Genomic DNA, 15927 nt, shown 5'->3' with positions numbered 1-15927 from the left:
TAATTGATTTCTACCTTCTTACCATTGGGGCTAGAAAAAAATACTTGATATGATTTCAGTCTTCTTAAATGTATTGAGATTTGTTTTGTGGCATAACATGTGGTCTATTCTGGAGAATGTGTACTGGAGAAGAATGTGTATCTGCTGTTTTGGGATAGAATGTTCTGTCTGTATTGTCTATTTGGCCTAATATGCCATTTAAAACTGATGTGTCCTTGTTCATTTGCTGTCTGGATGATCTGTTCATAGATTTTATGTGGGTTATTAAAATCCACTGCATTATTGTATGGTGGTTAATTTTTCCCTTTTGGTCTGTTAATATTTACTTTGCATTTAGGTATTCCTAAATTGGATGTTTAATTATTTACAACTGTTACATCCTCTTGTTCCATTGATCCCTTTATCAGTATGCATTGCCTCTTTTTTGGTTGTTTTTACAGTCTGTTTTAAAGTCAATTTTGTCATAACAAGAATGACTATATCACCTTTCTTTTCACTTCCATTAGTATGGAATGTGTTTTTCTTGCCCTTCACTTTTAATCTGTCTTTACATCTGAAGTGAATTACTTGTAAACAACATGTAGATCAGTCTTGGTATTTTGGGGTTTTTTCTTTTATCCATTTGGCCACTCTTGACTAAAGAATTTAGTGCAGTTAGATTTAAAGAGATTATTGATAATATGCATTAATTGCCATTTAAAAATTATTTTCTGTTTTTTTTTTAACACCTCTTTGTTCCTTCTCTTATTCTCATGGTTTGGTAATTTTTAGTGTTACATTTAAATTTCTTTTTATCAGACTAATTAATACAAAGTAAAAATCAAAATCAACAAGCAACTATAAACCAGAGACACACTATGGGGGGCGGGGGGAGAGAAAGGATTAGGGTCAAAATAAGGGGGGTGCAATTGTATGGAGAATATAACCAAAATGAAAAATGATATAAGAATTATATAAAATATTAAAAATAAATTTCTTTTTCTCTATAGTTTTTTGCTTTGTGGTTGCCATAAAGTTGAGCTAATATCATACTTACATAGCATACTGTTTTAAGTTGATAGCAATCTAATTTTTTTATAGCAATCTAATTTTGAACTCACTCTAAAATTGTATATTTTCACACCTCCCTACCCATGTTTAATATTTTTGATGTCACAGTTCATATCCTATTTGGTGTGTGTGCACCTTATTTATTGCAGTTTTCCTACCTTTGTCTTTTAACCTTCATGCTAGCTTTATAAGTGATTGATACACTTCCTTTACTATTTGCCTTTACCAGTGAGATATTTTTTCTCTCATGTTTTCTTGTTTCAACTTAGTTCTATTTCTTTTCAGCTTAAAGAAAACCCCTTAATATTTCTTGTAAAGCCAGTTTAGATGAATTCCTTTAGGTTTGCTTATCTAGGAAACACTATCCAATTCTGAGCGATAACTTTGCCAGGTAAAGATCTTCACTGTAAGTTTTTTTCTCTCGGCACTTTGACTATACCATACTACTCCTTTCTGGCCTGCAAAACTTCTGATGAAAAATCTGCTGAAAGCCTTTTGGGAGAGTTCTATGTGACATGTTGAGTCCCTTTTGCTGATTTTAAGACTTCTCTACATCTTTAACATTTGACATTATCAAAATGTGCCATAATTGTAGGTGGTAGCCTTCCAAGAAGAGTCTATTTCAGTCCTGTGGGGCCCAGAAATGCTAGCCCCTAGTAACCAGAGCCAGGAACCCACAGGACATCCCCTGTGTGCACTACTCAGCCCCTCTGGTTTGAACAGAGCTATGATGGGCACAGGGCAGAGTAAGTCTACTGTGTTCCTGCAAGGAACACAGGTGTAAAGCAAGCTCACTGGCTCTAACTGGATCTGGGGAGCTCTAAAATGACACCTGCCAACACAAGAGCTAGCAAGATAAAGTGCAAGATCAAATATGGCACCTGCCAGCACTACTGTTCAGAGCGAGTTCCCACAGACCCCCTCCCCTCTGGCAGAAACTTTAAGATGAGCTAATAAACCTTCATGGTCTGGGAACTTTTCAAATCACCTCTTGGGTACTGAATCTGTGCAAATAGGAACTAATAGGAAAAACTTTTCAAATCACCTCTTCTGTACTAAATCTGTGCAATGGCCCTTTCAGGGCAGACAGTACATTTCTCACAGCATTTGGATCTCCTGAGCATACATCCCATTGGGTTTAAATGTCAGACCTTTCAGGGGACTCCTCACTGGCGCAGGTCCCTAGGTTTGGGTGCCTGCTATGGGGCATAAACCCATCACTTCTCAGGGAGTAATTCCTTGTATGGGAGATCACTCCCAACTGTATTCAGACAAGTATGGATGGAGGTGTGCTGCAGGAGGTCTTGTTGCCCCAGCCAGATAGGATACTGACAAGCAGCTAAGAGAAAGGGCCTCACACCGTGGGGCTGAAGATCTGACATCCCTTTGCTTTTTGTTCATGGACATAGAGAAAAATTTATCAGAAAGTATATTAGGCAATAAATTATATGTATCAGCATACTGTAAGTAAATAGCACGAAAAATTGTTTGTTTAGAAATTAGTTGTTGGGCTGTTTGGCTCACTTGACAATGGGAGACAAGTTATTGAACATGCCTGACAAGCATTACAATACAATAATCATAGTAGGTCCTTCTATTTTGTTTTCTCTTAAAGTTTCTTGGGAAAGTTTTTAATATGAAGCTATTTGAGTTAAAGAATTTCTAGGTAGAAAAAGTTCTGATAACTAAGCAGCAGCTGGTCTCCGGCTGAAGGTCATGTGAATAGAAGAGTCCTTTGATGCTTAGGCTTTAGCTGATAGGAATGCACTGGTGGTTATTCACTGTTTTAAATAATTGTCTAAATGAAAAAATAAGTAGCTTTAATGTTAGGTCTGGTTTATTATCTATTAACCTTGAAAGCTGCCGTCTAGCTGAGACCTGTAGGGGCCAGTAGTCTATGGGAAACATAATATACTAATTGTTTTTGCTTTACACATGATAATGTATTTCCTTATTATTATTACTAATAATGAATAAAAAAAGACCTGCTGAGTCTCTCGGCAGAAGATACTAGCACCTCACCAAGTGTCAGTGTCTCCTCATTCTACCTCATCCCCTTCCCCTCAGCCCTTAAGTTTCAGCCCTTTCGTTTTCGCCTAGACCGTCTCATCCTTTCAGGAACCCCTGACAAGACGTTTTGCCGGAGGCTGGTCCCCGGCAGAGGTGCTAGAATGTTTTTGTCTGACTTTATTGATAAAACAAAAATTAGAGATCTGACCATGGATTCAAGGAAGGAACATCTGTTGATGATGAAATAGGAGGGGCAGCAACTTCCCTGGACCACTCTGAGTTATCACTAGAGCAAGGTAGTGGGTCTGTTTCTCTCTGGTGCTTGACTGGTGGAGGATTTGTGGTTTTCCTATTAGTTTCAGGGACTAGCAAGGAGGTAATAAGCAAGGGTAAGAGTCCTCTGGAGTTGATGAGAATGCATCCCCATTTCCATTTGGAGCTTGTATCATTTTTTGGGGGAGATTTTTCAGTTAGTTTTCATGTATTTTTTTTTCCGGTGGAACCTCTTTCAAATGTAGCTGTAGAGTGGTCTGTCTGTGGGATAAGGAGTTCAGGATTTACCTATACTATCACCTTGAACAATATACTAAATTTTTTTTAGTACCTACCTTGTACCAGTGTACCTACCTTGAACAACTCAATTCATGATCATTAGAGAAGTGTTTATTTCCTTGTAATCACCACTTACTGGGCTTATTCTACATGAGACAATTTTGGTATGTGATAGGTAACTATTGTTATCCAACATTATCATTCAACAAATGCAAAGAACTAGACATCAGAGGCAAAAACAACCATCGCCTACGTTTTATTCTTGATCTTTGTCACTTCTTTCATGCTTCCTTATTTTGTTCCACATATTAACAACCAGAACCACTCATATGTACACACAAAGGAAACATGCTCAGCATGTAGGCGTCGTTGGTTTCCACAGCGTGGCTTATGAAGTATGTCTATGCCACTCTTAAGTGGAAAAAACCTCAAACAGGGCAACATGAACCTCACTGGGATAAAAAAAAAAAAAAAAAGAAAGGCTAATAGCATCAAACTAATCCAACAAATGTTTTAAAATTATTGAAATAACAAAGGATACACAGAGGAAGAAGACACAGGATAGGTGCAGAAAAAGCATAAATGGAATTCAGGAAGTTCTGTGATAAACAACAGATAAATCTCCTTGATTAAAAAAAAGATCAGTTGATAAAATAGTCCATTTTCCCTAAAGGGGGAAAAAAGCATAGATATTTATCAAAAGCCAAACATCTAAGGCTTTTGCAGAGGGGAAAAGTGTCATGGGAAAGTGAAAAATAGCTCTAATGTCTATAGCACACAAAATAATAATAAAATACTAAAGGGCAAGAGGGAATATCTAAAAAATAGTGCTCATGTTGGATAAAAATTTAAATGATGGGATTAAATGGTTGTTGCTGAAATAGAAATTGGTACATAAACTCAAGCATTCCCTTTCAGAGGTTGGGCTTCAGCTGCCGGAGCATTTTCAGCATTATCTCTGTCTTTCTTCTTTATTCGCATAAACACAACTGCTAAAATTATACCTAAAAGAGAAAAGTTGTGGTCAAATAAGTGGAATCTTAAAATATAATGTACTGTCACATTCATTTATAAAGTCATACACTGGTAGGAAAAAGTGACTCATTTAACTTCATTTTGTTTGCGGTTCAAAGTTTCGTTGTCCTGGTGACTAAGGGACTCTAGGCATTGGCTTTCTTGAATAAGCTTATCACCTATTTTTTTTTATATAATTCTTACATCATTTTTCATTTTTGCACAATATTATCACCTATCCTGTTGCTAGTATATATCAAGTCCCAAATTGTGTCTAAATTAGTGGCTATCACTGGGTCTTTATCAGGGAATACAGAAGGTTTATGCTACTCTAAAGCAGGGGATATGACAGAGTTCCTAAACTTTAGACATACTCAATAAATATTAATTCAATCCTTTTTCCCCTTTCCTGGAAGAAATAGTCCAATCAGAATAACCAGAAACCTGTTGGTTAAAAACAGGTTTATCTACACCTACTTTTACTGTGTCCACATCAAAGATCACATTTTCTTTGGTGCTTTCCTTAGCACCTCCAGCTTGAGTAGACGACCCAATCTTTGTAGTGTCCCCCACCATCTAAACTCTACGATATCACAGTGTGCATTTTAGCACCAAATGTGCACTATAAATCAGACAAATATGAAAAAGGAAGTACCTTTAAGAAAATGAACCTGGCAGTAATTTTTATAGGAGGAAGCATGGCAGAAAAAAATTGAATGCTCAGATTCATTACTCGTAATAATCCTAACTGCATTTTGAAGAAATAGAATATGAAACTGTTAAGATTCTACATATAGATCCCAAAATTCACATGAGAAACCACCAGCCCTTAAAGCTAGACCCAGAGATGAGCTCATGTCTTTCAGGCCCAGGACAGGAATCCTTGAATCTAGAAATTATACCTACCAATGACCAAGAAGGTGGTCAGGAGTCTTTACTTGCAATAAAATTAAGGTATTAATGGTTGTGTTAGAAAGCAGCTATTTAGTTTATAAACTCATTCTATTTGCCCTTCCATGTTGAAAGGATTAAGACAGAAATAGGAGAAAGGACCTTGGTTCTTGGATAGGACCTCAAATAGCCAACTCAATTAATATGACAGGTGTGCACCAGACATGGTTCTCAGAGAAAAGATGATCACCATGCTCATGTTAGAATGGGTGGCAGCCACTGTCACAAAGGTGTCATAATAATGAAGGGCTTGGGTCATGATAGGAAAATACCAGATTCCAGGAGAGCAATTAAGAACACTTAGACTAACCCTTGCCCTTGAAAATGAATATTTCTTTACTCAATTTACTTGAGTAAACCCCTTTACTCAAGTGAACATGAATTGATAGATTATCTATTGCTAATATCTAATGGTGAGCACAACAGTTAAAAGAGGGCAATTGTAGTATCAATCACTGAGCTGTTCACAAAGACACCTAGAATAGGAGACTCTGCTGTCTAGGCAGGACTAGGGCTGAGTCACAACTGTTATGCAATGAAATTATTCTAGAGTATGAATGAGAGTCCAGTTATGAAAATATACAAAGGGAAATTTGCAATGTTTTAGGTATGTCAGCATTTATATCACAAAGCTCAACTTTACTTACTTCACTCACAGAGCTTATGGCCCCGCCTGCCACTGTTGAAGCATCTGTGTATATCTTGCCCAATCCCACCCTACATTTTAAGCACAGTGCCTGACATATAGCAGTGGCATGGCTAGTACATTTCTTTCTGCTTTATCACAAAAGCTTAGAAAGTAGGCATAAAATACCATAACTATGCTTGAAAATCTTATGTTATATTTTCCAAATTAACCAAGAAGGCACTGATAGGTAAAGAGGGGCACTAAAGCAGTATCTCCCAGACAGGAAAGCTTGACGTGGTTTACTAGTGATCTGTATTCTTGGTTATTGCCTCGGTTACCACAAGTTACTCACCAATGACCAAGAAGGTAGTCAGGAGTATACCAACTGCCATACCCACTGTGGGCATCCCAGGCTGTTTACCTGCTGCCCGGTAACAACTTCCAAATTCACACCTGCAAAAATTAACTGAAAAGCAAAGCAGTATTTAGTAGGGAAATTTTTTTTTCCTTCATTTTTTATTTATTTTTTTAAATAAATTTTATTATTATATTCCCCATATAATTGCAACATCCTTATTTTGACTCCAATTCCTCCCCTCCCTGCCCCCCACCCCCCATAGAGTGTCTCTGGTTCATAGTTTTTTGTTGATTTTGATTTTCACTTTCTTATAGTTATTCATTTTCCTGGTCCCTTATTTAAGTTTTCTAGATTCCTGCTATGAGTGAGACCATCCGGTATTTTTCTTTTTCTTTCTGGCTTACTTCGCTGAGCATGATCCCTTCCAGCGCCATCCATGTTGCTGCAAATTGCATGTGTTTATCTTTTTTGAATGCTGAGTAATATTCCATGGTATATATGTACCACATCTCCTTGATCCAGTCATCTATTTTTGGGCATTTGGGCTGTTTCCAAAGCTTAGCTATTGTAAACAGTGCTGCTATAAACATAGCGGTGCAGGTGCTCTTTGGAATTGATGTTTCTGTGTCCTTTCGGTAAATACCTAGGAGTGGAATTGCTGGATCATATGGAAGCTCTATGTTAAGTAGGTCAAGAAATCTCCACACAACTCTCCATAGTGGTTGGACCAGTTTGCACTCCCACCAACAGTGCAGGAGAGTTCCTTTTTCTCCACACTCTCGCCAACATTTGTTGTTGCTAGTTTTTTAATATGTGCCGTTCTCACTGGTGTAAGATGGTATCTCATAGTTTTGATTTGCATTTCCCTGATTACAAGTGATGGTGAACATTTTTTCATATGCCTGTTGGCCATTTGCATTTCCTCTTCAGAGAAGTTTCTTTTTAGCTCTTCTGCCCATTTTTTGACTGGGTTATTTTCTTTATTGTTGTTGAGTCTCATCAGCTCTTTGCAGATTTTTGTGATCAGTCCTTTATCATTAGTGTTGGGTGCAAAAATGTTCTCCCATTTGGTGGGGTTTCTCTTTGTTTTTGTTATTGTCTCTTTTGCTGTGCAGAAGCTCTTTATCTTTGCCTTCACTATCACTGTTTTGGGTGATGTGTCTGTAAAGATGTCTTTGAGGTGCATATCACGTAGTGTTTCGCCTATATTTCCTTCTATGTATTTTATGGTTTCAGGTCTTATGTCTAGTTCTTTAGTCCATTTTGAGTTGATTTTTGTGTATGGTATGAGGTAGTGGTCAAGCTTCATTCTTTTGCATGTAGCGACCCAGTTTTTTAGTAGGGAAAATTTTTAGACAAACAGTTGTAGAACCCCATAGCAAAAATAAGAATTCTCAAACTACTCCAGGTTGCCTACATCAAAATACCTACCTCTTAGTGAGACAGTCCCCTCCAAGGGTGGCTGGCCATTATCATTGATGCGGATCTCAACATCGTAAGGTTTCTCCTCAAACTTTGTGTGCTTGGTGATGAGAGTGGCATGAGTTCCTGTCAGATTGGGTGGGTGGGGGAAGATGATGAAAACACACCTGATCAGTAGGAATAAAGTTTATCTTTGCCTCATACACCAAGTTTCACTGGGAAACATTAGATATAAGGATGAGTTAAACTACTCTATCACCATTGCAATTATACCTAACAGTTTTTAAAGGGCTAAGTCATTCTTTAAGTTCTCTCTTTAATTTTTAAATTTAAGTTCTTAATTCATGAGGTCTCTATAGAAATGAAAATAGTCATCCTTGTTCCCAAAATTGTTTTATGAAATTGCTGCAAACACCAAATTAGAAAAGAGATTTAAAGAAATATCTAACTGCTAGCTTTCCCCTCAAGTTGGATGAAAAGTAAATTCTCAGATCCAAGATCAGAAAGGAGAAACATGAACAAAACTGTACCAGGGTACATAATCAAATCGCTTATAACTAGTAATAGAGAAATCTCAAAAGCATCTCAAGAAAAACAGACAATTTACATTGTTTCTTCTTTGTTCCCTTGAATGTAATCTGGAACAGTAAAGAAATATCTTTAAGTACCTTTAAAGTACTGAAAGAAAAAATATATTTCAAAGTATTCTAATTATGTTCTCTGGCTACTATGAAATTAACTAAGAAATCAACCAGAAAGATATAGGAAATTTCCAAATATATGGAAGCTAAACCACATCTTAACCCATGGGTCACAGAAAAAATCTAAAGGAAATTAGAATTTTGAAATAAATGAGAATCAAAGAAATTAATAAAAATTGAGCAATGAAAAGAGAAAACGATAAATCAATAAAGCCAAAGGTTGGTCCCTTTGAAAACAGAATAACCTCTAACCATATTGGGCAAAAAAAAAGGAGACGTAATTTTCCAATAGCAGAATGAGGTAATATTATATATTCTGAAGGTTAAGAAAATACTAAAATAATGGATGTTATGCCAATGTTAGATAAATAAAACAGACATATAAAAGATACAAACAAGCTTAACCAAGAAGAAATCTACAACTTGAATACTTATAATTCCAAATTCTTTACTAGATGTAAGTAATATAACTAAATGTCCTACAAAGAAAACTCCAGGTCCAGATGACTTCACAAATGAATATGAAAAATGGAAAACATTGTATCTTCATTGTGCTGATGGCTTCAATGGTGTATACATAATATCTTTTATAAAATTATGCAGTTTATGGCATATCAACTTTCAGTAGTTCAGTAAAGCTCCTTTTTTAAAATTATGAAATCTGTTTTTTCACTGAAAATTTGGAAACTCTGCTCAGATTGTCCAGCTTTCCTCTACACTAAAGGGGATGCTGTGTGTTAATCTTCCACCAAAGCCTGGAGCTTTCTCATCTGTGGGCATTTAGCTTCATTGTGCAAGTTTCCAAATCATAAACTGGTTCACTGCAGCATGGAAGAAAGCACCTGTTGACTGCTGCCAGCCCACCAAGGCAAAAATCTCATTTCATCATCCAGCACTGTTTTTTCCATATACTTTTCACAACTCACCATTGATTGTGGAGAGTTCCCAGTTTTCATTTGAGTTGCCTCTGCCAAAGGAAAATGTAAACCGTGAACCCCGATGTGGCTGCACGTCATCATCTGTGGCCCCAAAAGTGACACTTCCGTGTCCTATGAGGGGATGGCAGATGAACAGCAAGTCCTCGTATTCCTTCATCAGCCGTGGGTGGTTGTCATTCACATCAGACAGGGTCAGTTGGAAATCCACTTCTGAGCTTAAGTGGCCACCTAAGGAATCAAATAATCAAAGCATAGTAACAGCGCTCTCATTGTCCTCGTAAAAAGGATATTGCCTTTTCTTTAAAAAAAAAAAAAAAAACTACCATTCAAACATACTGAAAGAAAGCAAGTTTTTAAAATCAAACCTGGTTTCATTACTGTTAACAAGTCATAATTTATATGCTAAGGTTTTATGTATAGTGCTTTGAAATGACTGATGCATATTTATAGATGATCGCTGAGGCTCAGAACTTGTAGGACTTGCCCAAGGTCACAGAGCAGTAGGGATGGTTTGACTGTAGCGCCCACAAACTCCACTGATCTTCAAAAATGAAGTAGGCATCTTCATTAAGTTTTTCTGAGCCTCATTTCAAATTCAGCTGTAAAGCTTGTGGCTTTGTGAGGATCCCACATTTTGGTGCTCTCAGACAACAATAACGGGCTGTGCGATAGAGATTTCCAATGGTATGGTGGTAAGAAATTTGGATCTGTAGCCTCCGTGGTTGATGGCTGTATGATGGTGAGCCAGTTACTTCTCAGTCTCCTCATCCATAACTGTCAATAACAGTACTATTCCATAATGTTGAATGAGGAGTAAGTTGTTACACTGAGTGCTTAAAACAGGCTGTGAATGCCACTGACTGTAACCATTCTGATATCAATCACAGATGCTTGTTTCTAAAATTTCTAAGTCCCACCTATTTGAATTCCCATAAACTATTTCCTTGTCTTCTCAAGTCTATTCTTAACTAAAAGGGGGGAAAGCTTCCATGCATTTGAAGTCACTTCATCTCTCTACAGTGTTTCAGTTCCAACTACAAATGGAACAGATTTTTGTACCCTGGATTTGATTCTTGAAATTTCTAAGCTGTGAGAGGCCATTAGGTCATACATCCAGAGTGGAGTATGTTGTAGGGGTGTGCATAATACCAAAGCTTACCTGGAAAATGTCTGCTGATTCATCGGGAGCTTTTAAATCAAGAGTTGAATGTATACAATGTGATAGTGGAATGTGCTTAACTGGAAGCAAGCGATGGAGACAGAGGTGGGCCCCTTGACCCGCCTCAGTGAGGCCGCCTGCTCACACATACCCATTCCAAATTTGGCTCGCACTTCCGCCCTCACTGTTTCAATTTGTGGTGTTTTTATTTTTAATCATTGCACATGCAGGGACCATTTTTATGATTCCTACCTACTGGAATGTTCCCCATTCTACCTTCTGACCCTGGATCTCACATTTTAAAAGTTTATTTTTTTGGCCTAAAACTGTATTTAGTAATAATTTATTCAATTTTTATTTTTCGTTAATCAGGCAGATATATTTGCTACTTAATTATAGCCTCTGGTTAGCATAAGAGCAACAGAATTCCTTCTCTGATTTGGAAAATTCCATTAAATGCAAAGAAACTCAATGTTTTAATTACCAGCCTCATCACTGGTAAGCATGCTATTGCTATGAGTTTATCTTTAACACTTTTTTTTTATTTCCTGGAACTCCACACTCAAAACAGTGAGCAACATATATCAACACACCTTAATTAAATGAGGAGCAGAGATTATAAAAGGATGGTTCAACACCCTTGACTTAATAGTTTTCTTTCTAAAAATTTACCCTAAATTTACCCTATTTCATAAAAATACAAGTCCCCTAGCATCTGAATTTGAATAAATTTGCTGGATGATTCTGGCACATATCAAAGTTGGAAACAGTGCATAAAATATTGTTTCAAAAGGAAAAAGCCTTGAGGTGTTGTGAAGTGAGGATGAAGGAGCATTAATGGCCTAGATCAGTAGGCAGTGGTCTGACCCCACACCCAGGAGAAACCTTCAACTACTTTGGAGGAAGGTGGGGGACAAGGGAGCCTTCCTAGAAGCTATGGCCCCTACATCCAGAGAGTGAACAGAATCCCTGAAATCTAGGCCCTCATCAATGGGCAGGAAGGTGACTTGTAGGATATACATATGTATATGGTCATCCAGAAAACAAAAATATCCTTTGTAATCAGTGATCTAGTGAGTAAATGAGTTTCCTGAGTTCTGTGAGTTGATAGCAAATTAATTGAACCTGAGGTGGGTGTCCTGGGAACCTCTAATTCCTCTAATTTATAGCCAATCAAATGTGCAGATAATGATCTGGGTTTGTAGTGGACATCTGAAGACTGAATAGGGGCTTGGGGGACCTCCCTTCTGTAGCCAGTAGGTCAGACAATCAAGTGGGATTTGCCTGGGGCTTGTGACTTGAGTCTGAATTGCAGGGCAGTCAAGAGAGATTGGGCCCATCCCTGTGGAATCTGATGCTATCTCCAGGTAGACAGTGTCAGAGTTGAATTATTGGACACCCTGCTGTTGTCTGAGAATTGCTTGTTGGTATCCTTCTGCTGGAAACTGAGGCCTACCCATCCTTCTGCTGAAAACTGAGTTGCCCCACACCACCAACTCTGAACCCATCCATATCACCTTCCCTCCCACTGATGAAGCTTCTGAAATTTTGGTGTGGTTTTTTGTTCATTTTGCTTACCTTCTTCAGATGCCACCACTTGTACCCGATATGGACTTTCAACTTCCCTATCCAATGTTGCCCTACTAAAGATCTCACCAGTGGTCTGGTCAATTCTAAGCCAACCTCTTCTGTCGCCTTTCAGTGAATACCTTCATAAAGTGAAAAGAGCAAAAAAAAATCATTCTACATGAATATGTGAATTGTTTATAATAGCTTATTCCTCACTCGTTGATATCAGCACTGTCATTTGCATAGCATCTGTCTTCAAAGGGAGGATTTGTTCATCCTAATGAACTACACTTGTTTTATTAGAAAAGATAGTCACAAACTCTGGAAGAAAAAAACTTTTCTGGCAATCAAAGAATTTCAATTAAGGTAACTGGAAAAAATCTTTTAAAACAGATTAACAAACCACCCCAGTCTAAGAAAACCTGACCACCCAGTGGTGGACATGTATGAATGTGGACCCGGGTTCACAGAGCCTACTGGTGGCACAATGAGTTCTTGCAAACAACTGTTCAACAAACACCTGTTGAGTGCTTAGCAAACATCTGACAGTGGACTGACAGAAGATTACAAAAAGGGCTCTTAGGCCAGTGCCAGGGACAAACATATTTTTTTTTTAAATATGGTTAATACAATGGGATTCTAAGGAAGTTTGTGGTAATCAGAGAAGTCTTTCTAAATGAATTAATGTTAAGTAAGGCAAGGCAGGGAGGAAGCTTCAAGCAGAGGTCAAGGAACAGTTTGGTGGAAGGAATAGTCAGACATTCCAGCAGTGTTGGAATATAACTGGGAAACAGTGGATGACAAAAGATGAAGCCAGAGAGATCAGAAAGAACCAGATCATGGAAAACAATGGTGTTAAGTAGGAAGAGATTCGGTCATATTTGTGTTTTCAATGGAACTCAGTGGGTGTGTCAAAGGCAAGTCTAGACAAAGACTAGAATCACAGAAAAATCAATTGGTACAGCCAATAAGGGGTTGGGATGCAATCCATCATAGCCGCAAGGATCCCCACACCTTTAGACCAAAGGATCCCACCTCTGGAAATTTTCCCTAGGTAAACAATTTAATAATAGTGAATAATTATATGCAGATATATTCAAAACATTTTCATACTATACAGGAAACAAGCTATATGTCCAGGAGTAAGAATAACTAAAGATGTATGTGTTTGTACATCAATTTTTTTCCTAATGTACTATATTCTGTATACCAATCACTATGTTAGGTTCTGTGTTCTGGTGAGGAAAAAGAAATCTTATATACTGGGTGGGAGTTCATCCTGAGTTAGATGGGGATGCTTTCGAGGGTTTGGGGTGGAATCGCACAATCTTGACATTTTCAAAGAACCTCTCTGACTACAGGGAATAGATTCAGGGTGGGGAAGGAGTGGCAGGGACAAAGATGGATCCAGGAAAGATTATGGTGGCCTAAACCATGTGGAAAGGGTGAGAAGCAGTTATACTCTAGATATATTCCAAAGAAAGAATCTCTAATATTTGTTGGTAGATTGGGCTATGATCCATTTGGTGCCAATGGTTTCTAAGTTTATGGAACTTGCTTGGGTAAAAAACTTTGGAGTCATCCTTAATTCTTAACTGACTTAGTAACTTCGGAACTATTAAGTACTTCTTACTCATGAAACACTTTTTTAATTTGTCTTCCAGGACTGTTCCTTACTGCACACTCCCCTTCTTACCCTCTTCCTCATCTGTCTGATCTCAATGTATCTTTTCTTGGTTTATTTGAGAAATTTTCTTAGGTGATGTGTCTTGCCCTCTCATAAACTCCAGTTCTTATTTAATTGTCTTTGACTATAAAGTGCTGTACAGTTATAAGCCCCATTATAACACATGGCTGAGATAATGTCTTTACTGAACTGTACAAGATAGTCCCCACTCTTCTCTTTGTCTATAAAAGCGTGGAAGGGGGTAGAGTAACACAGTAGGTGAGAACTTTCTTGACACTCAGGAAAAAGTTCTTGGAACTGATTCCAAGGGCCTAAGTCATGGCTCCATGAGAGACAAAACTGCCCTCAAATGTTGAAACTTAAGGAATTGCCATAACCTTGTCATTCATAACCACATACATTGGCTTAAGCTATACTGAAGCATTTGTTGTGCCATAGACTAATGTTATGCAATAAAAGCAAAAGATCTGGGTTCAGTCCTTTCTCTATGCTTATTAACTATATCATAAAGGTGCATAGCTATTGATACATATGTATTCTGGGCAAAGTAATTATACATTTTTTTTTTATTTATTTATTTATTTTTTTTTTGTGGGACCCTCGCCGGCAGCTGGGGAGCGAACCGGTGCTGCAGAGGCTGCGGGCAGCCCTGCAGCCCAGCGCTCAACCACTGCGCCACCAGGGGAGGCCCTAATTATACATTTTTAAGGCAAATGTGTCACTCATTGTACCGAGGGGGAAAAAAATGTTGAGAACTGCTAAGATGGAAAAATCTACATATTTTGTTTCACTACCTTGGCCTAAGAACTAGAGTTCAGAATGAGTCTTGTTGCCCCAGACCTGCTCTCAGGAAGCTGCAGAACCTGTCCTAGAGAACAGGAACTACAGAACCTATCCTATAACATGCACAGAAGGACCCTATATGCAGAAGATTCCCTTCACCCTGTCAAGTACTTACGTGTCTCTAGTTGGTTCTTGCCTCATTCTGTGTAGAACTCCAATCTGCCTAGGGGCTGGACCTCTTTCCCACATCCCAGTCCCTATGACTGGTTCAAATATAGGGCTTGGTAATGGGCAGCCCAATCTCTGAACCCCAGCACCCAACTCAATGATGCTCAACTAGGACATGCAGTAAGAGAGCTGTAATGAAAACTGATGTGCTTCCTACTTGCCTGAGCCTCAGTTCTCATTGGCATACCACCATTACCACCACCACCCACATGCCCCCCTAATCCCCTAAGGGTCAGGTTAACGTGTAGTGCACACAGCTTCGTATCACTGACTGCTTTCTTAGGGGGAAAGCTCTGGAGTTAAATCAGTTTCTCTGCCCCTCCCAGCTCTCCCTCCTTCTGCTAGTCTTCATCCCAGCATGGAGCTAGGCCTGCCCAACAATGCTGTCTTCTACCTTATGTTCCGATGTTCTGGATCCCACGCAGTCACATTGCCCACTTTGGTGCCTACTGGCACATTCTCAATGACACGTTCTAGGAAAACAGGAAGGGAAAATTGGGGTGCTTCATCCACATCTGTCACAATAAGCTGTAATCTGGCAGTAGAGCTTTCGTTGTAATGTACAGTTGATATTAGGGGCTCTGGATTTTCTGCTCGGAAGACAATGTTGTGAACAGCAGTTGTTTCAAAATCAAGAAGCTATATAGGGAAAGAAGAGGGAAAATTAATTTGGGGATGACTAACTTCCTTAAAATATTAATTCCCTTTAATTCTATTAGAGAGTAGCTGTTCTCAATCCAGTATCAGCAAAAACCTTCTCAGAAAAATAACAGAGCCAAGGAACCATCCTTACTGCAGGACTTATCAGAGCTTTGACTTATCAGTGCCAATATGCACTGTAACTACCAGAATGAGGAAATCCTTAAACTTATTTAAC

At 38.3% G+C, this 15927-nt stretch overlaps 1 protein-coding gene across 1 annotated transcript in view; it reads right to left on the bottom strand.

Moving 5' to 3' along the window:
• Positions 1-4512: 4512 nt before the first annotated feature.
• CDH17 (cadherin 17) overlaps positions 4513-15927 on the bottom strand; it is a gene marked incomplete at both ends in the record, with an annotated part of 34924 nt that continues 23509 nt past the window's right edge. The window contains 6 exon segments of the mRNA XM_084230538.1: positions 4513-4616; positions 6558-6671; positions 7995-8111; positions 9613-9852; positions 12362-12492; positions 15445-15689. Coding sequence (XP_084086664.1) covers positions 4513-4616; positions 6558-6671; positions 7995-8111; positions 9613-9852; positions 12362-12492; positions 15445-15689 — 951 coding nt within the window.

This window comes from Talpa europaea, assembly GCF_964194135.1.
Source record: "Talpa europaea genome assembly, chromosome: 3".
Classification (NCBI taxonomy): domain Eukaryota; kingdom Metazoa; phylum Chordata; class Mammalia; order Eulipotyphla; family Talpidae; genus Talpa; species Talpa europaea.
Note: the sequence above shows the minus strand (reverse complement) of the source record. Positions and strands in the feature narration are given on the sequence as shown.